Source organism: Ctenopharyngodon idella, chromosome 6, assembly GCF_019924925.1.
Source record: "Ctenopharyngodon idella isolate HZGC_01 chromosome 6, HZGC01, whole genome shotgun sequence".
Classification (NCBI taxonomy): Eukaryota; Metazoa; Chordata; class Actinopteri; order Cypriniformes; family Xenocyprididae; genus Ctenopharyngodon; species Ctenopharyngodon idella.
Genome location: NC_067225.1, coordinates 14,228,554 through 14,255,056, shown reverse-complemented (window position 1 = coordinate 14,255,056; position 26,503 = coordinate 14,228,554). Strand labels below are relative to the sequence as shown.

Genomic DNA, 26,503 nt, shown 5'->3' with positions numbered 1-26,503 from the left:
TATTCTGTTCACTCATTCATTTACAAATCCATAAATTCAGCCTTATGTATATTCAGAAAACATAAAAAAGCACTCACTTTTCTCCTGGGAGGCAAATCCCAATCCCTTCCTCTTTTTGTCCAGTTCTCCCTTCATCCGATATCTCTGATGACAAAGCGCTATCTACTGCACTGTCTCTGTCCGACTCTCTCTCCACCCCTCTGCCTTCCTCACCCTCCTCATCCTCAAGCACTGGGCTATCTAGGCACTCCCGGATGGACATGATGACTGTAGTCCGGCCTGTCCTGAATGTTTTGTCAAAAACAAAAGAGATTAAACTATTAGAACAGTCACACAACACCCAACTCAGGTTACATAAGAACAGAAACAATTATGAAAATATCATTGACGCATTGATGTCTGTCAGAGATAAAATCTCGGTTATATTTATTTCCATAGTCCATTTCCATAGTTTAGATATTTTACTAACTAAAAGTAACTTAGAGTATTAGTAGACTATTAGATCAAGGTTAGGGTTAGTAGAATAAGTTTACTTGCAAAGTTACTAATAGTCAGTAGAATATCTGTTGGGGGACCAACAAAGTGGACGGGCATTTTGTTTTTCGGGGTGGGAGGGGCAGAGGCCTCATAAGCTGAGAACATGGATACCAACAGTTTATCCGTTTGGTGTCAGATATATATTAGTAATATTTGTGACTGAAGACATACTGTATTAGGGTAACAACAAAGAAAAGGACATTTAAAAAAAAAATAAAAATAGAATGTTAAATACATGTGCAAAATTCTTAGCAATGTACCTTGTATTCATATTGGTTTCATATAGTTTTTTTATAATTATATATATATATATATACACACACATATATATACATATATACACACACACACACACACACACACATATACATATATATATATATATATATATATATATACACACATATACATATATATATATATATATATATATATATATTATATATATATATATAGAGTAAATATCATTTATTTATAAATACTTTTACGTTTTTGCACATGATGTTTTACAATCTAAATTAACCCAGTTTAAACTATCAGATATTTTAAGAGACTTGATACACAGTTGTGTGTTTTTTTTTTTGTTTGTTTTTTTGGACCACATAAATTTAATTAGGTTTTGTTAACAGTTTTTATAAGAAATAATACTAAAAGTTTACGCCAAAACTTTATAAGGAATTTTTTTTTCCAAGAAAAAAAAAAAAAAAAAAAAAACACATTTTCATTATGATATCAGGACAGTTATATCACCCTGGCATTTAGGACTTTCTATTTCTTTTAAATAGAAAAAAAAAAAAAAAAAAGCATAATGTCATTAACACATTATCATCTGGCAATTTTTTAGTAAAGTGTCCGTAATACGTCTTTGTATGCAAAAAGATAAAAAGAAATTATAAAGGAATCTTTACATAGCCAACCATGATAGGACCACAACAAGAAAACACAAAAGTTCAATCACAGCTACTGGCCAAAATTGTGTAGGCACCCATGTTACCTCTTTGCATTCTGTTTGGCATTTACAGAAGAATGGACAGAACTGCAAAAGCATAAAGCATTCTCTTCCTAATTTTTAATCAATCAGACAATGCTTCTGTGGTTTACAAAGCTGGCTCTACAACTAACAGTCATTTTTGTAAGCTGATCACACAGCAGGTGTCTGTGCGCATGTGTGAGAAAGAAAAAAGCGCTCTTTAGTATTCTGCTGTGCTGAACATGAGGGGGTAGGGATACAAAATGCCAATGTGTGGTCAGGGTGCTTGAACAGTGAGTGGTCCTACAGACACAGAAACAGTGGGAGTGCGCGCGCACACGCAGACACGCATTTATTCTTTCACCCTCTTTCTCTCTCGCATACAAGCTATACAAACAGTTTTCTCATATTCCGTTGCAAAGGACAAAATCAAAACAGGTCACAAAACTGAGGTAATTATGTGCTCTTCTATTTGTGAATAGATCTCCTCCTCCACAATATGATCCTTGACTGTCTCAGCAGGGTACGATTACCCATGTTTGAGCACCTGATTATAAATGCACACACCTCGCCACAACTTGAAACATGACATTAAATGCCCCGCAGGAAGCTTTTACATAAAGGATGCCAACATTCATTGGAAATGCTAGAAAATGAACTGTACATGCACACATTGCTCTGAAAGCATTAATATGCATGTGTGAAAAATGCACAAAAGTTCAGTGCCTGCCAGACAATAGCTGTAATGTTCACATTTCACAGTGCAATGCCCCTTTAGGATCACATTACATAATGGTCTCTAAAAGAATTTTAACATTCATAATAAAAAAATAATAAAAAAGTAGTATGGGTGTATTTTTCAGATGTTGAGAACACTTGTCAGTTTTATGCATTATGTAATTCCTTACTCAAACAATATGCCATACATGAAACTAAAAGGCATGCTGTCTGAAAAACATGTTCTTTGTGAACTTCTGAGACCTGACATGACCTTACACAATTAACAATTGTGCATGTCATGATGTAGATTTATGTTAACATTTCTGCTGTTTTCTTTGATCAACTGAAAACAGTGGGTAAACAGAGCACGAGGCCACTTCAAATAACCATGACAGGATGAAAAGAATAAGTGCAACCAACCGGAGTTGTCCGAGCATGTTGGAGTGCTGCCCACAAGGATATTGGCATCCGACATTTTTTCTGTACCATCTATTAATTTATTCAAAAATACTTCAAAAATGCAGTTATAATTTATGGTACACATACAATAAATAAATCTCTGAAATAAAATTCATTTTTAGTCAGAGCCAATAGCTTCTTGAGAAAAAAAAACTGACATTTAGTGCTGACCTGAGTTAAAGTTGTGAAATAGCAATGACTGATTGTCTAGTCAAGGACTTGTGAGTCTTCCACTAGTCCACTTAGACAGATGCATTATGGAGTCACAAGCTTACCACCCACCAGCCACTATATAATACTTTAATGGGTTTCAAGGCCACTGTGTGCAGCTGTTTTCAGGAGTACAGTGAGCTTGCTGTACATGTACAGTAAGTAGGGTTATTTTAGACAGAAAGCAAGAGGTGGCCCAAATACGAAATGACTTGAAACCAGCTGAAGTGAATGAGAATTTTTTATTTTTTTAAACACAATACTAGGATGAAATATGAGTAGTAAAAGTAAGTTTACGGCAGGACAAACCTCTCCACCTGCCTCTTACATCATTCTTGGAGAAGTCTCAATCCGTTTCGTGAAACACTGCTCCCAAAACAACAAACTGGTTTAGTCAGGTAATTACATGAACTACAAAAACTGAATTTAGGAAGGTAAACTCATGCAATATCACCAAGGAGAAATTCTAAAAACATTATCCTTCCCAAGGGCAGAATGGGTGCAACTACAAAATCAATGGCGTACATCAGGGTCTCCTAGACCCTTTTTGGAGTGTGACGTCTCATGTTCGCCCTTGAACAGAAGAGCCCCAGGGCCCTGTTCTCATTTCCATCTTATTAACAACTTGTAATCATAAGCTCTATTTAACTGCTCACTGCCTAGAAAATTTAGCAATCCTCACCAGGCTGCTTTACTCACTAAAAGCACATTTGTGAATCAAAGCAAATCAAATGCGTCAAATGTGCAATGACACTATAGTGCATATACACTCTTTAACCTCTTGGCTAGATCATTAGTTTACACAGTCATTATATCTCAAGAACTTATGAGGTTTTGTATCAAAAGTTCAGTTACACAAATGCACTGTAAAAAAAAATATTGTTGCAGTTAGTATCATAACTATAGTTTAGTTTTAGAATAACTTCCATGGATTGAACTCAAATATCGAAGGTGTCTAAATTGATTCTGGGAGCAAAAACTGTGAACGCACTATATTTCATTAAACCAAACTGATAGTAATCATACTTTTTTCAAATAAAGAAATAAATAGTAAAATAAAAGCCTTTCTCAAAAACACAACAGACTCTGTACAAAACATGATTGTTATTGTTCCACAACAAAAGCAGGCTGCTCAGGTGTTTTTGTCACATAAAGGGGAGGAGAAGTTGCTATAGCTGAAGGATTTCTATGGAATGTTCTTATTTGTAAGCTGTAAGCCCAGAAACTCTTTGGACAATACTAAGTGACTTATGGGAGGTTTAGCATGATGTCACAGCTAAACTAGCTACATACACTGCATCTCAAAGCTAATTGTCTAAATAAAGTGTCTTGCATAAGTTATTCAACCATGATTAAAATATCTAGAGAATTACACTAGAAAAGTCAATATCTGCTTTATATAGACATATTTATGTAGATAGTTTTATATTGATATTAGTGTTCAGCCATGATACATTTAAATAACTCTCACACCCTGAGTTAAGTTTAAGTTTTGTAATTTCAAGGGAGGAGAGACTAAGAGAAGGAAAGGAAGAGACAGAGAAGAGGAAGAAAAAAAAAAAAGGTATTGAGTTGCAGTATGTTCTCTATTTTTCTAATGAGAACAATCAGACCACTGATTCAGGGCCTGTCCAGCTGGGTGTGTGAACAAGCAAGCTATTTAAATCCATGGGCCGTGCACAGACATTTTGGGGGGCAGGTGCTCAAGTGAAAAAAGGGCACCCCTCTAATAATTATTTATACTAAGTAAAGTTACATAATGTTGATCCCCTTTTAATAAATTACACTATTTAACACACACTACAGGGCTGTTATACCAATTAAATTAAATCAGTGGGCCTATCAACAAAATCCATTTACACCGTAAAATGCCTAAATAATGTTATGAGGTTATTTGATTAATGTTCTAAATATAACATTTTTAATACAGAAATATGAAATTTTGGGAAAAATGAAATTATTCTAGGCCTATAAGAAACTAAAACCACCGGTATGTGGCAGTAAGTCGTAGGCCTAATAAGTGAATCATAGAATCATTCATTCAACTGATTCGTTCAAACCAGCTGATTTAATTATGAATGAAGCAAGTGTCCACTGAATATTTCAATTTATATTATGAATTTGGCACCAACATTTTTATTAATGTTGGTGCCATTTCTGACCTTGCGTGACGCTTACGTCATGCCAGACTAGCTTTCTTGTTGTTAAGCTTAAATATTGGCTAAGTTAGCCTGGCTGTATTGAGGTGTTTTAATAGTGGTTTAATTTCAAAGCGGTGACAGTGCCGAAGTTTATGGCAAACACGATCGTTACCTGGACGTCACCAATAAAGGAAGGTCCGGGACTACAGTAGTCGTGGATGCTGCTCGACTGCTCTGGGGTGCTTTTCCCATACAATGACGTAACTCGCTGCTTCATTACCAAAGTACGACGCATCGTTGAACAAATCAACTAACTAGTCACGACTGTTTACTAGTGATGGGCATCGAGGCTTCGACATCTACAAATGTATAAAACTGATCAGAGATCTGGTAAAACCATAGGGTAAAGCCCATAGAGACTTGTTCAATAGTTCTCAGTGAATCTGCATGATTCATGGGTTCACTTTATCTTCGCCCTCTACCGGTGAACCATTGAAATTTCGAACCGTTTCGAAAGGTTTATGTTATGACGTAATGAAGCCTCGTTTACTGAAATCACGTGACTTTGGCAGTTTGATACACACTCCGAATCACTAATTCGAAACAAAAGATTCATAAAGCTTCGGAGCTTCATTAAGCAGTGTTTCGAAATCGGCCATCACTACTGTTTCCCCAAACAGTATTGTCGCAAACCTGTCGTTTAGCCACGTTGGTTGATGTCACGCAAGTGGTGGCGTAATAACTTCTTTGAATTAATCCGTTTGAGATCAAATTAATGCTATATTTTTTGCTATAAATTACGGACATGGCATCTAAGGACTATATCTAATTTTTCTCAGTTTATTTCCAGATACAATCATAGGCTCGTTCTTACGCAGCCTACTAGAGCACGTAGCTACGCAAATGCACACTCTTCAAAAACGGTGCTTAAAATCTCTTGACAAACTAAAATATGTAAATGACATTTGTATAGAGCTCCGGATGTTGACGTCATGCAATCTAAACTCCGCCATTTTGGCAGGCCATCAGGTGAGCGCTAGAGCAGGTGTAGCATTGGTATTGATAGTGGTCGAACAATAATTTAAAACCAGACATTTTTAGACCTTACAATCCTTAGCCTACTATTTCAACATGGTGGACAGCTGCTTCTTTTATCTCAGTATTCCTATAAGTGTTGTATAAGGTTTTTATGTTTAATAGTAACCCTAAAATGATATGAAAGAGTTTAAAATGTGTTAAATAACTGGGCTGATAGACTATATAAGAATTATAACAGTATAACGTAACATTACACATTATTCCACCGGTCACAATTGTGGCCAAACATAAAACAATTTTTCACACACATTTTCATAAAAATTTCAAAAAATAATTATTGATTATTTCAAGGGGCAACTAATGACACCTCATTTGGATATTTTCATGTCTGGGAAAAATTTGGGATTAAATGGGTTAAGATTTCATGACATTTATGATGTCTACTGTACTCACGGTGATATAGCTATGCTGGCTACCTACAAACAATTAAAGGGTTAGTTCACCCAAAAATGAAAATAATGTCATTTATTACTCACCCTCATGCCGTTCCACACCCGTAAGACCTTCGTTAATCTTCGGAACACAAATTAAGATATTTTTGTTGAAATCCGATGGCTCAGTGAGGCCTCCATAGCCAGGAAGCTTCAGAGCGTTATGAATCAGCGAATCAAACTGCTGAAATCCCGTGACTTTGGCGCTCCGAACTGCTGATTCATAATGCTCCGAAGCTTCCTGACGCAGTGTTTTTAAATCGGCCATCAGAAGTCGTTATTTTTTTTTTTTTTTTGGCGCACCAAAAATATTCTCATCGCTTTATAATATTAATATTGAACCTCTGTACTCACATGAACTGATTTAAATATGTTTTTAGTACATTAACAGATCTTGAGAGAGGAAATGTCATTGCTGGTTATGGAGGCCTCACTGAGCCATCGGATTTCAACAAAAATATCTTAATTTGTGTTCCGAAGATTAACGAAGGTCTTACAGGGGTGGAACGACATGAGGGTGAGTAATAAATGACTCACTAAATCATAAAAAAAAAGCCTTCAAAAAGGGCATTTATCTAGTCAAAGGGCAGGTGCTTGAGCACCACTTGGGGTCTATATGTGCACATGCCAACTGTCTAATATTGCTGCATGTACATCTTGACTAAACGGCCCATCTCATGGTATTTTACAAACTTAAAATCTAGAATCAGCACAGTTCTTATAACTGAAGAGATACGTGTATTTCCCATGTTATAATGATTACAGTCAGTGTAATGTATCATACTGATTCACATTTCTCACTCATCTGAGGAGACAGTTTCCCTCCTACACACACACACAGAGGAAAAAACAAAAAGATCCGTCAAGGCCGAGCTGATGCACAGGAACCAATGAGTCACCATCCTGAGATGCACTGCAGTTTTTGCAACCCAAAGAAATACACTACATGCCCAAACCATGGTATTGCCAATAGCAAAAACTCCCTGCCAAGACTGATTCACTTCTCAAATGAATAATTCTCGGTGCAATTTAATGGAGAGGAAAAAAATGAATAATCATAAACCTGTTTCTGTGTAATGCTATATATAAGCTATATCTGTATATGTACTAGTGTGGATTGCGCCTGGCTGCTGTACAGGTTTTTTTTTTTTTTTTTTTTTTTTTTACCCATATCCAGTTAACAAATATATAGTCTGTCTTTGTTTAGAGAGAGAGATTGCATTACCAGACCACATCGCTCTGCTGTGCAGCTTGTAAAGTGCATCGAAACCTGCACTGTGCTAAAGCAGTAACTCAAGCCGAGGGGTTTTGTGTGTGAGATACCTTGACACAGAGATTCAGAAAAGACTTGAGAGGCTTTCAAGAGTACTTTTGATAAATGTCAAAACCAGAGAAGCTAAAATTTCTCTAGGAAGCTGCTCAGAATGTCATACATATAAAATAAATCTAGGTGTTCTAAACATCAAATTTCTAAAAAAAAAGAAAAAGAAAAAAGTAGCAACAATTGATAAATGGTCAATGGAAAAATCAATTCTGACAGCATTCCAGAGGTTTTTATGCATGCTGGTGTGTGAGTATTTTTATACAATACATTAAGTGTGTGAAACACAAGTGGGTAATTAAATTCAACTATGCACTGGTCTTCTTGTGTCTATATTTAGCAGACCAAAACTAATTGCAAAGAGAGAGAAAAAAGGAGAGACTGTTTACAGGGGGGAAGGACAGGTGATATAACAAATGTCAGCAAGATGATATATAGGAACAGCAGTGCAAGCAACACTAGTGGAAACACATTTACACACACTTCTATTAACAGTTTTTTTTTTTTTTTTTTTAAATCCTTTTTTAAAATTTCAGTATTTTTTTTAAAAAAAAAAATGCAGAATGATAAAGTTATCCAAAATCAGTGTAATGGTGATCTTTCTGATCACCATTATGTGCCTATACTTTCAGAAACAGCTGCCTGCGGGCTTTAACATCTTATTTCAACTAGATAAACTAGATGACAGTTTTAAGGAAATTCTGAGGAGATTCTAGTTTTCAGTTACAGACCAAATATTTAGCAACTGACAGGCATATTCAATGACACTCAAATCTAAAATACTCAACAATTAACCCAGAACACACTTTAAATTATCTTTAATGGCTCAAGCTGGTCTAGTTACCTGGTGAGGTGCATTTCAACCTCATGATTAAGACTTACAGTACATTTGTCACCATAGACAAGATTGTTACATAATAATGAGTATATTTTACCAATTTTCTTATAGGTCTAACTTTTACCTGGTTTTAAAAGTATGGAAATTATTGAATATGCTAGTGGCATTCTAATATGAACCACTTAATTCCTCCTTTTTTTCTTAAAGTAAATGTATGTTTTGTTAAAAGGACAATGAAGTGACAAGGTCACAAATTTAACCTTACAATTTAACCTTTAATTTAACCTACATTTCAATTATGTCTGCTACTATAAATGTCTTTTAGGTTTATGAACACACAAACTGCCAGCTGCCCTCAATTAACAATTAATCTCATTATCATCTGACTGCAGGGCAATCAGACAGTTTAATAATGAGAGAAAGACAGGTACAACAGAGAACTGTTTGGAAACCAACAAAAGACATAGTCCAGACATATTAGTGTGAGAAAATGAGGTTGATGGGAAACAAGTGAAACAGAGTATAAGAAATAACACAAATGAGAAATGAACAGGTAAATGTAATCCTTGAGTGAGCAACACAAACATGAAACCCATCACATTAATTTCTTATATTCAAAGTCCATTCCTTCCCCTGCCAAACACAATAAAAAGAGCTCCTTTTACCCTGTCTCTCAGAGCTGTGGGACCATGATCTCCTCCACTCCTCAGAGTACACTTCTACTGTACACTGTTGTCATCCAACTCAAATCCAACAGGTGAGGCCTCGTCCACTGGTAAGCTTCTGTATCAAAATCCGTAATCCACAGCCAAGGAAGAGAGAGAGAATCCTTATGCTGACTATTTTCATCTGCTCACTTCTTAAATGAATCTATTCATTTCTGAAACTTGTGAAAACACACCACACAGCTTGTTTGACCACACACCCTCCCTCTACACACTTACAGAAGCTCTGACAGCAGTTGTGGGTTTCCAGCCACTCCTACTCTCTCCTTCTCAATCTCTTTGGCTGTTGCCAGGCAACCGGGTTCAGGGGAGGTCCTGTGGGTGGAGCTGAAAAAGCTGCACACTAGCTCCAGTCTGAAGCATTTGCATATGCAGGTACACCTAATCACTGTGGCAACAGAAAGTGCATTAGTTTGGAAAGTTGAGAGGCTTAGGGATTTAAAACATTAAAAAGACTCAAATCAAGAGTGGATCATTTCCAATAAAGTTTTAAAATGAAAAATAAATAAATAAACACATGAAAATAAAACAAATTATTTGTAACACCACAATACAAAGGGAAGTTGGAGGAGATGATATTAATTGCAACACACCACACACAAAAGCACCAAACGTCACAATTTCACTTCCTTCTTTGCAAGACCAGTTTGTATTGTGTGTGTTTGAGTATGATTCATTGTGAAACTGGATTTGTGTGTGTGGTTGTATTGCACTATTGCAGACTTGGAAAGTTTAAAAAAAAGCCCAACAGTCTCTAATGTGAAACCTACCCTTAAACTGTTACATCTGCTTTGAAATCTAATTGAGAAACAAATTAGATGTACAAAAACATTACATGCTAATATATATATATATATATATATATATATATATATATATATATATATATACAGTGCTCAGTGTAAATGAGTACACCCCCTTTGAAAAGTAACATTTTAAACAATATCTCAATGAACACAAAAACAATTTCCAAAATGTTGACAAGACTAAGTTTTATATAACATCTGTTTTACTTATAACATGAAAGTAAGGTTAATAATATAACTTAGATTACACATTTTTCAGTTTTACTCAAATTAGGGTGATGCAAAAATGAGTACACCCCACTGAAAGTGTCTGGAGCAAAGCTAAATTTTAGACTACAAATGTTTAATTTAACAAGAATTCAACCACAGGTGAGTCTAATTATTCATTACAAAGGTGTCCAGCAGACAGTTGACTATAAAAGGGTCTTCTGATGAGAAGGGTTGAAGAAAATTGGCATGTAAGATCACTGCAGTTATCTAAAGAAGTAGAAAACCAAACTGGGGTGACTATTTCCCTTGACACAATACGGCATACACTGCAGAGGAATAGCATGCATGGGCGCCGTCCACGAAAGAAGCCTCTCCTAAAGCTCAGGCACAAAAAAGCCCGCCTAGAGTTTGCCAGGGCCCATGCTGACAAAGATGAAGACTACTGGGACTCTATACTCTGGAGTGATAAGACCAAGATAAATGTTTTTAGAACTGATGGCTTCAAAACTGTATGGCGTCACAAAGGTGAGGAATACAAAGATAAATGCATGGTGCCTACAGTGAAACATGGTGGTGGTAGTGTTCTTATGTGGGGCTGCATGAGTGCTGCTGGTTTTGGGGAGCTGTATTTCATTGATGGCATCATGAATTCACAGATGTACTGCTCTATACTGAAAGAGAAGATGCTACCATCACTCCGTGCCCTTAGTCGTCCTGCACTTTTCCAACATGACAATGATCCTAAACACACATCTAAGGCCACTGTTGGATTTCTGAAGAACAGGGTGAAAGTGATTCAGTGGCTCCTGATCTGAACCCATTCGAACACCTATGGGGAATTCTGAAGAGACAAGTTCAGCATCTCTCTCCATCCAGCATCCAGTCTCTAAAAGAGGTCATTCTTGAAGAATGGAAAAAGATAGATGTTGCAAAATGTTGCCAACTTGTTCATTCCATGCCTAGAAGACTTGGTGCTGTCATTAAAAATCATGGTGGCCATACAAAGTACTAGATGTAGTAGTTTTTGTTGTGGGGTGTACTCATTTTTGCATCACCCTAATTTGAGTAAAACTGAAAAATGTGTAATCCTAAGTTATATTATTAACCTTACTTTCATGTTATAAGTTAAACAGATGCTATATTAAAATTAGTCTTGTCAACATTTTGGAAATTGTTTTTGTGTTCATTGAGATATTGTTTAAAATGTTACTTTTCAAAGGGGGTGTACTCCTTTATGCTTTATCTATCTATCTTCCTTGAACTGTTCTGTTTCCTCCCACCCTGATCATTCTAACAAATTACCTGCGATTTCTGAAGCCAAACACTTTGTCTTCTGACCCTTTTTATTCTCACAGTTCCTGTATGTCGTCTCATATCATGTTCTCACTGTGTGTTTAGCATTAGCTCAGGTAAATTTTCACCATCCACACCTGTCTCCAGTTTCCCACTTCACGTCACATTAATACAAGTGACCCCAAACCATACAAAAACACAGCCAGCTCTTTCAGCCAAACCTCTTAAGGGAGTTTCAAAACAAACACACTACTACCTTTGGACATCTTATATCTTGTTTCTTCTGGTATTTGTCAGAGGAACAAAATGGATGGTGTTAATTTTCTTTCTCTCTGACCTTGGATTTTATCTTGCACATTTTAGCTTCTTAATAAGAGAAAGATTTAGGGAAGGCGGAGAAAGTTTGAGGAAAAAAAGAGAAACGGAGAGATGAGGAAAAAAAGGGGTCCTTGGGGGGGCGGTGAAAGCTAATTATCTGGAAAGGAATGTTCTCTCATGGGCTCTCTCTCAGAAAGAGTTTGGCCACAGGTCGACCAATGACTGCAAGCTATTTGTTTAAATGCAATTTGTTAAAGCTTTGTGCTCCTTTCCTTGTAAAGGGTATCAGTGATTCTATTCAGACTCTGCAGGCCAGAGTATAACTCACATGGACAGACTGAATAAAAGCCTTCAAAATGGCTTTAGAATACATTTCCTTTTTTTAATCAAACAAGAAGTGTGTAGTTCTCAATTGTTTTGAATGAATGTGTGGGCTTGAGATATATTACAGTCCATTGTGAGATAAAATTTCAATAAAGAAGACAGTCTTTGAGTGTCAAGACAGAATGTGATCGTTTCAGTTTGATAAATAAAAGTTAAACGTGAAGAATCTAATGTAGCAGTAGAGAACACAACATTAGATGTGTAAGAATCATGTTATACATTTAGCAAAACTACAGAAAAAGCTCATTCAAACTTTGGCTTTGGTCACGTTTATTGTTGTTAGGTTAATATCTGGTCATTTCAATAGGAATCCAAGTGATGGCTATAGTTTTTCCCAACGCAGATTTCACAATAGGTTCAGATTGGTCAAGATATGCCGTGTTGATCAGCAGAAAGCTGATTGATTTGAAAGTGACTTCTGTGTGAGCTGTGCATCATACATTATACACTACAGTAGATCGACCTTTTTTGCCCATGAAATTCCACTAATGTCACCTTTAGAACCTTAATCAACACACAAATGTGGATACAAGATTCTCTTCTTGCAAAGTTCAAAATATGAAATACAGTACTTTCTCATGAACAGACTTTAATAAACAAAGAGATAAAAAAGAGAACTCATCAAGAAAGAATGGAGGCAGAAGATGTGAAGGAATAACCTGCTAAACAAGATGTGCTTTGGCAGAGCGATAGTTGTTTAATACAGAACTGTAGGTGTTTAGCCAGTGGATTTGCATGCATGCTAATGAACTTGACTGGGGACAGAATACACAAAAAAGTCCTTCCTCTATCTAGGTAATGATTATCAGAAGAGGTCATTCATATACATAGTTAATACTTATTATGCTAAAAAACAAACCAACCAACCAACAAACAAACAAAAAAACATGTGCAAACATGCACACAGAGAAACTGAGAACATACAAACAATCAAGAGACACCTGAGACACTGTAAGTCTGATAACCAAAGGTATAGGTTTATCACCCAATCAATTTGCCATGCTTGAAGAATTCTTGTGATGAAGAAACATCTATCACTCCATCACGCTTCACTCCACCATATTCCAGCCAGAAAACTGTCAGAACTGGCAAACTGCTGAGGTCATCAGATTGGTCAATGTCTTTTGATTTCTAAGACTCCCTCCTGCCTGCACATGCAGACCCCCTACAGTTCGCAAGCTCTAAGTCAGTTTGAATTCCAGCGGATTTACCCCCATGAACAAATACTCTTTACAGGAGGTCTACACAAAAGAATTCGATAAAGCCTCAGCTGTTCCCAATACCTCTGCATAGCATTCAACCAAAACTAAGCAATATTAAATGGAATTACATTTAATGAGATCTATAACTGTAGTTCAATAAAACCTGGTGTGTTCAAAATACTTCCAATGGAAATCAGTTTAATTTTTTGTCCCAATCTTGGTGTCTGGTAGATGACTAATAAGCCTTCCACTCCATTTTTTAGAACATAGAAAAGCTAACAATGTGGCTAGAAGTAAAGCTTGCTGAACTGAGCTGCTTGTAGAAAAATCCCCTCAGCACAAAAGCAGCTACATGCTGACTTGGTAGTCACAGAAAGGATAAAGGAATCAGTCAGAGGCAGAAAGACAAGTCAGGCAAAAAGTGGAAAACGCTGATGTGGAACTCTTCTTAAAAATGTCTCTTACTTTAAGTGTTGGTTTGGTCATACGTGATATTTCATTTTGATGGTAAGTAAACACCAAAGAGAATACAAAAGGTTTTTGTTAAAAGTCCTATTGAGTTCTTATTCAACTATCAACCGACAGAGAGAAAAGAAAAAAAAAACTCAGACTTTCTTTTATAACGGAGGCAAGCTATTAAGAGCTGTGCGTGTAAACCTCACTCCCCTGGCCTCAAGAGGCACACTAGCAACTGACACTAGAGGCATGCTGGAGACATCAGTTCGAATCCCGCTCTGAGAGGTTCAAGTAGGACCGGTTACATTTGGTGCCGGGACCCAGATGGGAGTGAGGTTTAGGGGGGTGAGTGTAACGAAGGCAAGCTAGTAAGAGCTGTGTGTATAAACCTCACTCCTCTGGCCTCAAGAGACACGCTAGAGGCAGCGGTCTTTAGCGTCCTTGTTAGCTCACCCGTCTCCCATGCCAACTGGTTCGAATCCTGCCCTGAGTGGGTCGAATAGGACCGGTTACACTTTAGTGTAGTCTCTCTCTCTCTCTCTCTCTCTCTCTCTCTCTCTCTCTCTCTCCCAGATGGCTGTGAATTCATAAAAACCTACATTTTTATTTCTATTTAGGACACATTAATGACAGCAGATCAGTTTAGTATGTGCTAAAGTAGGCCACCAGGTTAGTATGCTTACTGAGCATCATGGTAGGCCTATCGTTTGTAGTAGACTACAATATGGATTTCTGATATAGATCAGGATGTCAAGAGAGTACAGTGTTATTAAAGATCTGTGTGAATGTTGGTGGTTTCATCAGACAGAGAGTGGAAAATTTTTCAATAGACTGGCAGAAAATAAACCCACTTGGTAAAGATATTAAGAAAACAATAGCTATGTTCTAAAGCTCAGTGAGCTTCCTCACAGTCTGTTGCCTAACATAAGCAGCATTCTAACCATCAGGAAACCTCAAGTGGTTGATTTGGAAAACTCTACAGGCAGCAACTCTGTGCACCATACAAATTATGCTTTCCTAATTTATTTCAGTAGATGTTTGATGTAAGCACATAGCTAAATAGTGCAAAGCAGTGAGCCTTACAAAAATTAACCATGGTTTTACTACAGTTTTTGTGTGTACAACCATATAACAACAAAATGAGTCATAGTATCCCTTTCGATACTTCACTCATACTGTGTGTGGGAAAAACTCCTTTTCCCTCGATACTGAAGCCTTATACAACAACGCAGTGTAACTGCACGGCCATTGGTTCAAACTGGAAAACTTTTTGAACCAATGACGGCGCGGCGGAGCTGCGCGAGCCTATTGCGAAGCGGCGCATCGAAGCCCGCCAAAATGGGCGGGGCGACTGGCTATATAAGCGGGCGATTCGCCATAGGATTTCAGATCTTTCTCCTTCAGCGACGACAACACATCTTCGCTGGACTTCGAGAATTGAACGCCTTCTCTGGCCTGCTGGAACGAGCTCTCTCCTCGCCGTTGAAGAAGCATCGCAGCGGACCAGCAGAGACCCGCCAACCGCCTGCAGCGCCGGCGCCCTCGCAGACTGCCGCCCTCGAGCACTGCTCTCGAGCTTCGTGCTTCCGGTTTCTCAGCGCTCCCCTGCCGCCGTCCGGTGCGCTTATTAAGAGAGCTTATTTCAGCGGTTTATTTCCGCTCTCTAAAAGAGCTATTTCAGCGGTTTATTACCGCTCTCTAAAAGAGCTATTTTTAGTAGTTTTCACCGCTTAATAAAAGAGTTACAAACGCCGTTTTCACGGCGCTGCAACATCCTCCTATGTCGCGCCACAGCTGTGGCACATGCAGAGCCCCTCTGCATCTGGACGACGGGCACGGTGAGTGCATTTTCTGCCTGGGCAAGCCCCACGCAGAGGCGGTGCTCACCGGGACTTCATGTTCCCATTGTGAGAACAAGAGTCTTCTCCCGTCCTATTCTCCCGCCCCGATCTACGTCCCTCGGCTTAAGCGAGCGACCTCGTATCGTTTGGTGGTTCTGAGGATGAGCCGCTTGATGACAGCATGTCATTGGCGGCTTCTGAAACGGAGGAATGGGCCGGCGACTACGAAGACCCCGCTCATCTACCGTCTCTGGAGCCCACCGACGCCAGGGCAGGTATGGACGCGAGTTGTTCCGCGTTCTCTCCAGGGCTGTTGAGGAACTTGACCTCGAGTGGGCTCCCCCTGAAGAGCCGACACGCAGCAGACTGGACGAGTGGTTCCTGCCCGGACGCCGCCAGGCCCCTCGCTGGGTGTTGGGGATAATAAATCGAGGTTACACGCTGCAGTTCGCCCGAAGACCCCCGCGCTTCAGCGGAGTGGTTCCCACTTTGGTAAAACCGAACGACGCTCATGTCCTTCGCGCCGAAGTGATGGCTCTGTTGGAGAAGGGAGCCATAGAAATAGTTCCCCCCTCAGAGAGCGAATCAGGTTTTTACAGCCGATATTTCCTCGTCCCCAGTCTCAGACCCATCCTAGACCTCAGACACCTGAACCACTCCCTCATGAGACGGAAGTTCAGGGTGTTAACATTGAAACAGATCCTCGCGCAGATTTGCTCCAGGGACTGGTTCTTCTCTCAGGACTTGAAAGATGCGTACTTTCACATCCAGATAGCACACCATCACAGACGATTCTTGAGATTCACATTCGAGGGAGTGGCTTACGAATATACAGTCTTTCCCTTTGGGCTGTCCCTAGCTCCCCGCACTTTTATGAAGTGCATGGACGCAGCACTTTCCCCTCTGAGACAGATGGGAATCCGTGTCTTGAATTACCTCGACGACTGGCTCATATTGGCCCAGTCGCAGACCGAGCTAGAGCATCACAGATCCGTGCTCCTCAGCTACTTAGAGTGCCTAGGACTCAGGGTCAATTTCGGCAAGAGCTCACTGCTCCCCAGCTAACGTATATCGTTTTCTTGGCTCAGCCCATATGAGGGCCGCAGTATCGCCAGAGCGCGCTCTGGCCTTTCAGCAGCTCATGGCCTCTGTCAGGATCAAAATCCGTCTCCCTCTGAAGTTTTTCCAGAGGATGCTAGGGCTGATGGCTTCCGCCTCCCCGGTTTTGCAGCTCTGCCTCCTACGGATGCGACCTCTGCAATACTGGCTAAACCTTCGGGTCCCACCTCACGCTTGGCGGCACGACTGCTTTTTTGTCAGGGTAAATCAGGCCTGTATAGCAGCCCTGAAACCCTGGAAGGATCCTCTGTGGTTCAGCCGTGGGGTTCCCTTGGGGGCGGTATCCAGAAAGACGGTGGTCTCGACAGATGCGTCAAACTGGGGTTGGGGCACTCTGTGCAAGGGCAGACCAGCCTTCGGCTCATGGTCGAGCAACGAGAGCCAGCTGCACATCAACTGTCTAGAGATGCTAGCAGTGAGTCGAGCCCTTCACTCTTTTCAGACGGTCCTGAGGGGACGCCACGTCTTGGTCCGGTCGGACAGCATGACAGTGGTGTCCTACATAAATCACCAAGGCGGGCTTTCATCCAGTCGCCTCTGTGCACTGGCAAAGCAGCTCTTGGAATGGGCCCTGCCCAGGCTGCGATCGCTAAGAGCATCGCACATACCGGGCAGATTGAATCTGGGAGCAGACATGCTATCTCGGAACAATGTCCCCTAAGACGAGTGGATGCTCCATCCCCAGATGATTCTCAGAATCTGGGAGATCTTCGGGAGGGCAGAGGTCAACCTCTTCGCCTCAGAAGACAACTCCCACTGCCCAATCTTCTTTTCAAAGGACATAGATGCGCTGGCCCACGACTGGCTCAGCCTCCTTCTTTACGCTTTTCCCCCAATCGCTCTGATCCCTCAGGTTATCAGACGAATCAGGGAAGACAATCACAGAGTCCTCCTGGTGGCCCCACTCTGGAGGAACCAACCTTGGTCCTCAGAGCTGTTCAGGCTTTCAACGAAAGCCCCATGGCCGATTCCCCTGAGACGGGACCTCCTCTCTCAGGCGAACAGGACAATCTGGCACCCCCAGCCAGAGAACTGGGCTCTGCACCTGTGGTCCCTCGATGGGAGCCTGTTAACCTCCCAGGGGACGTGCTGAATACCATTTCTCAGGCGAGAGCCCCGTCTGCTAGACGCCTCTATGCCCAGAAATGGTCAGTCTTCGTCGACTGGAGTGCAGCTCGAAACGAAGACCCTGTTGAGTGTGACATATCTCGATATGTCATTTCTCCAGGAGCGTCTGGACAAGGGCCTCACCCCTTTCACGCTCAAGGTATATGTAGCAGCCATAGCAGCGTTCCACGCACCTATCGCTGGCCAGTCAGTGGGACGAAACAGCCTTGTAGTGCGTTTCTTAAGAGGTTCTAGGCGGTTGAATCCCCCCGTCCTCTCACTGTACCCACTTGGGACCTTTCCACGGTCCCACGGTCCTCAGAGCGCTCAAAGGGGCCCCCTTTAAGCCGCTGCAGTCAGCTGACCTTCGGCCCCTGACGCATAAAACCGCTCTGCTACTTGCTCTAGCATCGGTAAAGTGTGTAGGCGATCTGAAGGCCCTCTCCGTGAGCCCTGCGTGCCTTGAGTTTGGGCCTAACGAGCCCCGTCATCATACCATACTTAGGGAGTTAGCTCCCTCTTTAGCAAGTGTAACATAAAGGGCTCGACGGCTTCGGCCTTCTTACTTATCCTCTGGGCCCCCTTGGTGCCCAAGATAGGTTCAGTCGTTCCCTCCCATGGCACGGCATGGTTAAATTCGTTCCCCAAAGGCAGTATGAGTGAAGTATCGAAAGGGAACATACTTGGCTACGAACGTAGCCTCGGTTCCCTGAGATACGGAACGAGTACTGCGTTAGTTGCCGTGCCACGGGGCTGCACGACTTAATGTCGCTGCTTCAGTCGATTGACCTGAAATCCTATGGCGAAGCGCCCGCTTATATAGCCAGTCGCCCCGCCCATTTTGGCGGGCTTCGGCGTGCTGCTTCTCCATAGGCTCGCGCAGCTCCGCCGCAGCGTCATTGGTTCAAAAAGTTTTCCAGTTTGAACCAATGGCCGTGCAGTTACACTGCGTTGTTGTATAAGGCTTCAGTATCGAGGAAAAAGGAGTTTTTCCCACACACAGTACTGGTTCCGTATTTTAGGGAACCGAGGTTACGTTCGTAACCAAGTACGATTTTCTTATAAAAGCGGGAACAACTTAAAATACTCAGACATTTATGGTCACATATATGTAACACCATTCGAATCTGTGAAGGGTTAAATAGGCCTATTATTTTTGTACACTCACGATAAAAACAAAACATTGCTTGTAAAATAAAGAAAACAAAAAGAATTTTCTGCCGTTTTGGTTTTCTTTCCGTGAACTTCTCAAAAACTGAAATTCAGCATATAGCCTAGTCTATTAGCCTTCTTGTCACATTTTTTTTCTTTCATTTTGTTAATATGTTAATTATTTAAGTGAAATAAATTTTGCGTATTGACATAGGCTATTTATTCCTTTTATATGATTTAATCCTATTTTTTCTCCGTTCACAGAAGTGCTGCAGGTGCGTGATGATGATGAATCCTCATGTTCTGTTGTTTATTCTGCTATTTGTGCATGTAGGCTAAAACTAAACCCCTGGGATTTTTTTAATGGGTCACATTAAAAATTCATTCTAATTTCGTTTAATTCTAATTTAATATAATCTTGTCGGTTAATGAAAAGATAATGATCGTGTCAGTTGAAAGTCAGGGGAAAAAACCTGAAATGATATTGACAAGGCAACATTTCTAATTTTCGTTTAGTTTAAGTTTTTCAACTAATATTTATATTTTCTTATATTTCAGTTTCATTTCGATTAGCATAAATGTTTTTAATAGTTTTAGTTTTTGTTAGTTAACTATAATAATAACCCTGCCTGGGCAAAACATCCACAGAACTGCAGTAGCCTACAGTCAATTTTCCAGCTGTTTAAGCCACAAATATTTACAAATATTCACAAATTATTTAATGCCTCTGGGTCACAATCTCAGGCCGGGAGTCTCAGACTCATTGAGGCCAATAAACCTACAGCTATTGTTGCAAACATAATTTACATTACTTTTAAGAATAATAAATGTTGGAAAAGTAATAATAATGTGCCTCTTTTGAGGTATTGTCTATGAGTACATGGATGGGAGACCTCCTGGGAAAACTAGGTTGCTGTTGGAAGAGGTGTTAGTGAGGCCAGCAGGGGGTGCTCACCCCATGGTCTGTGTGGGTCCTAATGCCCCAGTATAGTGACAGGGACACTGTACTGTAACAAGCACCGTCCTTCGGATGAGACGTTAAACCGAGGTCCTGACTCTCTGTGGTCATTAAAAATCCCATGGCACTTCTTGTAAAGAGTAGGGGTGTAACCCCGGTGTCCTGGCCAAATTCCCTCCATTGGCCCTTACCAAACATGGCCTCCTAATAATCCCCATCCATTGAATTGGCTCTATCGCTCTCTCTCCTTTCCACCTACAGCTGGTGTGTGGTGAGCGCACTGGCGCCATTGTACTGTGGCTGCCGTCGCATCATCCAAGTGGATGCTGCACACTGGTAGTGGATGAGGAGAGACCCCTGATATGATTGTAAAGTGCTTTGGGTGCACAGTAGTACATATGAAAGCGCTATATAAATGCCTCATTCTTTCATTCGACAGCGTCCCTAACTCATGGATCCTGGAAATCCTGAGGATCTACCAAGTGACTCCCACCATCATTCTGTTCATCGAAGCGTCAATGAAGGAATGGAAGACAGAGATGCACCTTTTTCACCAGAAAGGCTGCATCGAGAAGGATCAATCGGCATTAAGCGAGGAATCTTCCAAGGCGACTCACTGTCTCCCTTGCTGTTCTGCATCAGCCTCATATTGCTCTCAAACATGCTGAACAGGCATCGGATAGGTATCAGATATGCAATCGACGACAAGAACATTGTAGTTTGGAGTTTGGACAAGACAAGCGTGCAACGCCTCAAAAGAGGCGAACGAATCAACAACCACAACATCCATCTAAAGGAGGTTTGTCCATCAAGAACCTTGAGCAGGACAAAGTGTACAAGTACCTGGGCATTGACGAAGGCGATGGTATTCAGCAAGATGAAGAGCAAGATCAAGGAGTACAATCGCCAAGTCCGCCTGGCACTTAGGAGCAAGCCCAACGCCAAAAACAAAATCAGTGCTATTAACATCTTAGCAGTCCCTGTCCCCACATACAGCTTCAGCATTGTGCACTGGAGTGTGAAGGAGATCAAGAAGATGGACAGGAAGACGAGGAAACTACTAATGGTGCACGGCATGCGCCACCCAAAAGCAGATGCAGACTGATTGTATATCAAGAGACGCGACTGTGGCCTTGGGCTTATCGAGCTCGAGTCTACATACAAGATCGCCATTGTCTACCTTAGCAAATACATCGAGATAGGTAGCGACAAGTTCATGAAGATGGTAAAGAAGCACAAACCAAGTACTTCCAGCATCAAGAAAGGTGTCCACTGATATTTGGACCAGATCCCAGGGAAGTCAAGTGCTTTTGAAGTGCAGAAGATAGCACTTTGTGGGATCACATACATTCACATACATTCTACGCAAAATACTCTCTTAGAGAGGAACTCTCAAGGATGGTTGGGTCCTGGATAGTGACCAAGAGATTCTAAAGGATAATAAATAAATAAATAATGTTATGAACTGTTATAAACACCAAGTGTCAATGAAGGGGAACTTGAGCAATAATGATGGTGTTGTTGGAGCACATAAGAAAAAAAGGTTGGAAAGCAAAACTTGGTAGATGCAGGAAGTGCTCGTATTGGAATACAAATTAATTTCAAGAAGGTCTCTGTTCAAAATACAAGTACAGGAGAAAATAACTAGAGGGAATACTACTGACTTCTGCACTACAAAGAAACACACACACACACACACACACACACACACAGGGGAGTAAAGAGCCTGCTAGCTATCCCAGTGCAATCAATTACTGTGCTGAGTTCAATGGAAAAGTTTGTCTATGCGTGCATGCAGCAGCCCAGAAATGAGTCCATGTGACAGCACCTTCATTCAACCATAACGCCATAGAACACTCTGCAACCTTATTAGAGAAATTCTGTGAGTGGGGAGGGGAAAAGGCTAAAAGGAAAACAACATAGCAAATGTAAGAAGTTTGGTAGAAGAGAGAGTCATGAGGTGTGTTCTACCCCTGAGTCGTATAAAACCCTAAAGAAATTCTGAGAACAGAGCTGCCACACTAAGATAAATAAGATAACACTCAAAATACACACAGGCAAATAACAAATCTAACCTGGGGTGACTTGCTGCCCACAAGTTGAAAAACTGTTGATAAAAACAAAGATTCCCAGCAGGTTTATTAATTTTGAATGAACAGTGAACCCAGAGCATGATGAAAACAAACACTAAATCCTGGTTGTCATGTAAAAATACATGTGTGGACAACACACACTTTTAGGAAAATTGCCCTCAGTAACTTTTTTTTTTCAGGCATTAAAATTTGATTTTCATTTGTTAGTGAGTAAAATACATTTAAACCAGTTAGAGTCATGTACTGTAAATTGTTTGTATAGAAATTACTTAAATGTGTTTTTTCTCTAGAAGCAACATTGTGTAACGGTGTCAAGTCACCTTTATTTATATAGCGCTTTTCACAATGCAGATTGTGTCAAAGCAGCTTTGCAGTGATAACTGGTATATAATTTTGGCTGCACAGCAGCTCTTAAAGAAAATGGTGTCATTATCCATCTTAAGTAAATTCAGTATTGATTCATTCCGTTGTAAGAATCAATAGTTATTAATTTAGTTAATTTATCTATATCAGCACTGGAGTAAACAGTGATGTCATCATCCAGCTCAGTTCAGTTCGCATACAATGGTGTCAATGCAGGTAGATCAAAACACCTGTTGAATATCAAATGTCAGTGTCCCCAACTAAGCAAGCCAAAGGCGACAGCGGCAAGGAACCCAAACTCCAACAGGTGACATCAGGTGGCAAACAGGTGTTAAAATGGAGAAAAAAAAACCTTGGGAGAAACCAGGCTCAGTCAGGGGGCCAGTTCTTCTCTGGCCAACAGCGAACAGTGCTTCATTATGATTCAGGCAGCTATCATAAGTCCGATGGGATCGCAACAGTCAAAGTATTTATTCTAGTTCCATCCAGCTGAGGATCATATTTATCACGCCGGTATGGATGGTTTGTTGAGGAATTGTGCCACTGGCTGTTGTGTCGATGAGGCCTTCACAGTGGATGATCTAGTTGACTCAATCTCTGCTGACACTTCAGAGCTGTGTTGTGGTCCTGTCAAGGCGCAGATCCTCGATCTCACCTGGATACGGCCCGGATCCGGCTGACTACAGTAAACCACGGGATAAACAGAGAGACTAATATTAGCGTAGATGCCATTCTTCTTCTGATGTAACGAGTACATCTGGTGTTATAGGAAGTGTTCCTGGTTCCGGCTGACCTAATTTATGCAGCCTAACAATCCTTTAACGGATTTGAAAACATAAATTGATACTGTGTTATGTGTATGCCAGGTTAAACAGATGCGTTTTTAGTCTAGATTTAAACTGACAGAGTGTGTCTGCTTCCCGAACAATACTAGGAAGATTCTTCCAGAGTTTAGGTGCCAAATAGGAGAAGGATCTACCGCCTGTGGTTGATTTTGATATTCTAGGTATTATCAACTGGCCTGAATTCTGAGATCGCAATAGACGTGAAGGACTATAATGCATTAAGAGCTCACTCAGGTACTGGGGAGCTAAACCATTTAGTGCTTTGTAAGTAATTAGCAAGATTTTAAAATCTATACTATGTTTAACAGGAAGCCAATGTAGTGTTGACAGAACTGGGCTAATACTTCTTAGTTCTAGTAAGAACTCTAGCTGCTGCATTTTCAAAAAGGAAATTAGCAATCTTAACCTGGCATCCCCTTGATTCTTTCTGTCATCGTCAAGGTAACGCTACAGGGGTCTGAATGGAGAAATGGAATCACAGTGGTTACCAGTGGCACTGTAAGGTGTTAATGAAGGCTCATGTGTGTCAATGTGAGTGTTTGTGTGTGAAACCAAATGGCCACAGTCTGCAGGAGGTGGAGGTTATCCCTGCTGTGAGCATCTGGACACTCAACCTAAAACTCAGCATTCACACCATCACAAGTGTCATACACTCTCACCACAACACAAGTCAATGACATTTAGGGGTCATCCTGAATGCAAACAAACTTTGTGTTCAAGCATGAAATAACATTTTTAATCTTCCTCTCTTTGTTTCCAGTTCCTATATTGCAGTTCCTCTGGAGAGAAATGACATTATAAACTTCTCCACTCTAAAGGCTAGCGTGCTGCTTTCTGCTAACAAAGACTAAAAGCTGAAACAAAAGGTTCAGAGAAATATGATGCATTGTTTAACATCATTACTGTCACATATATGAAATTTGTATAAGGCAAATCTGAAGTATAGGGCAGACTGGAGAGGGGTTTGACTTGTTTGTTTTCAATGACCAGACTGTGTAAATTAATAATAATTACAAATATAGATGCTCTTGCAACCTACCTCCTGCCATAGTAACACTAACAGAAAAAAAGATTATTATTATTTTATTTTTTTTTCTTGATGCATAAGTTCATCATTGTGATTAAATAAGGACCTTCCACCACAATGTCAGGGTCACATTTAGTTTCATTGTTTTTTGGTTTATGTTCCTGTGTTTCCTTAAAGTCAAGTCACCTTTATTTATATAGTGCTTTATACAATACAGATTATTTCAAAGCAGCTTTACAGTGATAACAGGAAAATGATTCAATGATACAAACAAAATTCATTTAGGCTGTACAGCAGCTCTAGAAGAAAATAGAATCATTGTTAGGCTGAAGTCAGTTTAGTGTTTATTCAGTTCTGTTGTAAATATAATTAATTATTAAATTAGTTCATTTAATCTATAAAGCAGTTCTGCAGAAAACAGTGATGTCATGATCCAGGTCAGTTTAGCTCTCATCTAATAGTGTCAGTGCAGTAATATTTTTGAATATTAAGTGTCCCCTGGGCTGGACTGGGACAAAAAATGAGCCCTGGCATTTTTGGTCCAGGTGGCCCACCACTACGATCCAGAATCGGTCCAGTCGGACACCACCCATTTAATATACACTGTTGTTCAAAATACACACACGTACACACACACACACACACACACACATAGAATAAAGAGACAAATGACATAAACTTGGCTTTAAGTTTTTAAGGTCATTAAATAAGAAATACATTAAATAAAGTAATAAAATGTAAAATAACACTGGATAGACTTCATTGTAAAAATTCAATACAGATTAATGCTGACAATTAATTATTCAGTCAAAATCAGCGATTGATTTCCTCCGTCTTTTATTTTTTGATTAACATGACAGACAGTAGCAGGAATATTAGACTTCAATATAGATCCAATATACTTACATAATATGCGATTTCTTTCTGGACTGTTTACATAGTAACTGACTGTACTTACCTGAATACTTACCAAAACTGGAATTTTGACATAATTTTTTGTGTATTAGACCATTTAAGTGTAATAAGCCAAGAAAAAGACTCGCAAGCTGTTTGAGAGGCGGCTCTGTGTGCGCGCCACTTATACAGTAGACAGTGGTGCACATGCTTTTGGTGTGAGTGTGAAACCTGCAGGGATGAGCAAAATTATGCGCAATATCCGCAACCACCTGCCAAAATTCCTGCCCTGTCACCTTTATTTATATAGTGCTTTTTACAATGAAGATTGTTTCAAAGCAGCTTTACATTGATAACTGGTACATTATTTGGCTGCACAGCAGCTCTTAAAAGAATAGTGTCAATGCAGGCAGATCAAAGCACTGTTGAATATCAAATGTCAAGTCAAATGTCAAGTATCAACACTATTCAGCCAGAGCAAATGAGACGAGTGAGTGAGAGGAGGCGGGTGTCAAACTGTCAATTCGCTGTCGGAGAGAAGAGAAAGCAAGAAAGTGCAGCTAGTATCAGTGTATCAATAGTGCGAAAAATTATTACTGGAATAATTTCAGATATGGCAAAAAACAAACAAACAAACAAAAACACACTTGTATCGGCCCCATAGTGTGTCGACCCACCGGGAAAATGCCCGGTATGCCAGATTACCAATCCAGCCCTGAGCATCTCCAACTAAGCAAGCCAGAGGCAACAGTGGCAGGAACCCAAACCCATCAGGTGACAAAATGGAGAAAAAAACCTTGGGAAAAACCAGGCTCAGTCGAGGGGCCAGTCCTCCTCTGGCCAATGAATTAACAGTTTCAGTTTATTTATTTATTTATTTATTTATTTATTTTAAATATATTTTATCTAAAGCTTTTTCCATTTTACACAACCCCATCCCATGCCAGCAAATCAGTAAAAAATAAAGTAAATCAAAATAAATACA

The 26,503-nt window shown here is 40.1% G+C and overlaps 1 protein-coding gene across 2 annotated transcripts in view; it reads right to left on the bottom strand.

The window, feature by feature from the left end:
- rab11fip4b (RAB11 family interacting protein 4 (class II) b) overlaps positions 1–9,685 on the bottom strand; it is a 32,840-nt gene extending 23,155 nt beyond the window's left edge. Inside the window, exons 1-2 of one of the 2 annotated variants that reach the window (XM_051897052.1) lie at positions 9,391–9,685; positions 78–284 (exon numbers count right to left, since the gene is read on the bottom strand). In XM_051897052.1, the coding sequence (XP_051753012.1) occupies positions 78–262 (185 nt within the window). In that variant the 5' untranslated portion in view covers positions 263–284; positions 9,391–9,685. The remainder of the gene's footprint in view (positions 1–77; positions 285–9,390) is intronic. The other variant, XM_051897053.1, reaches the window with a different exon arrangement.
- Positions 9,686–26,503: the final 16,818 nt, after the last annotated feature.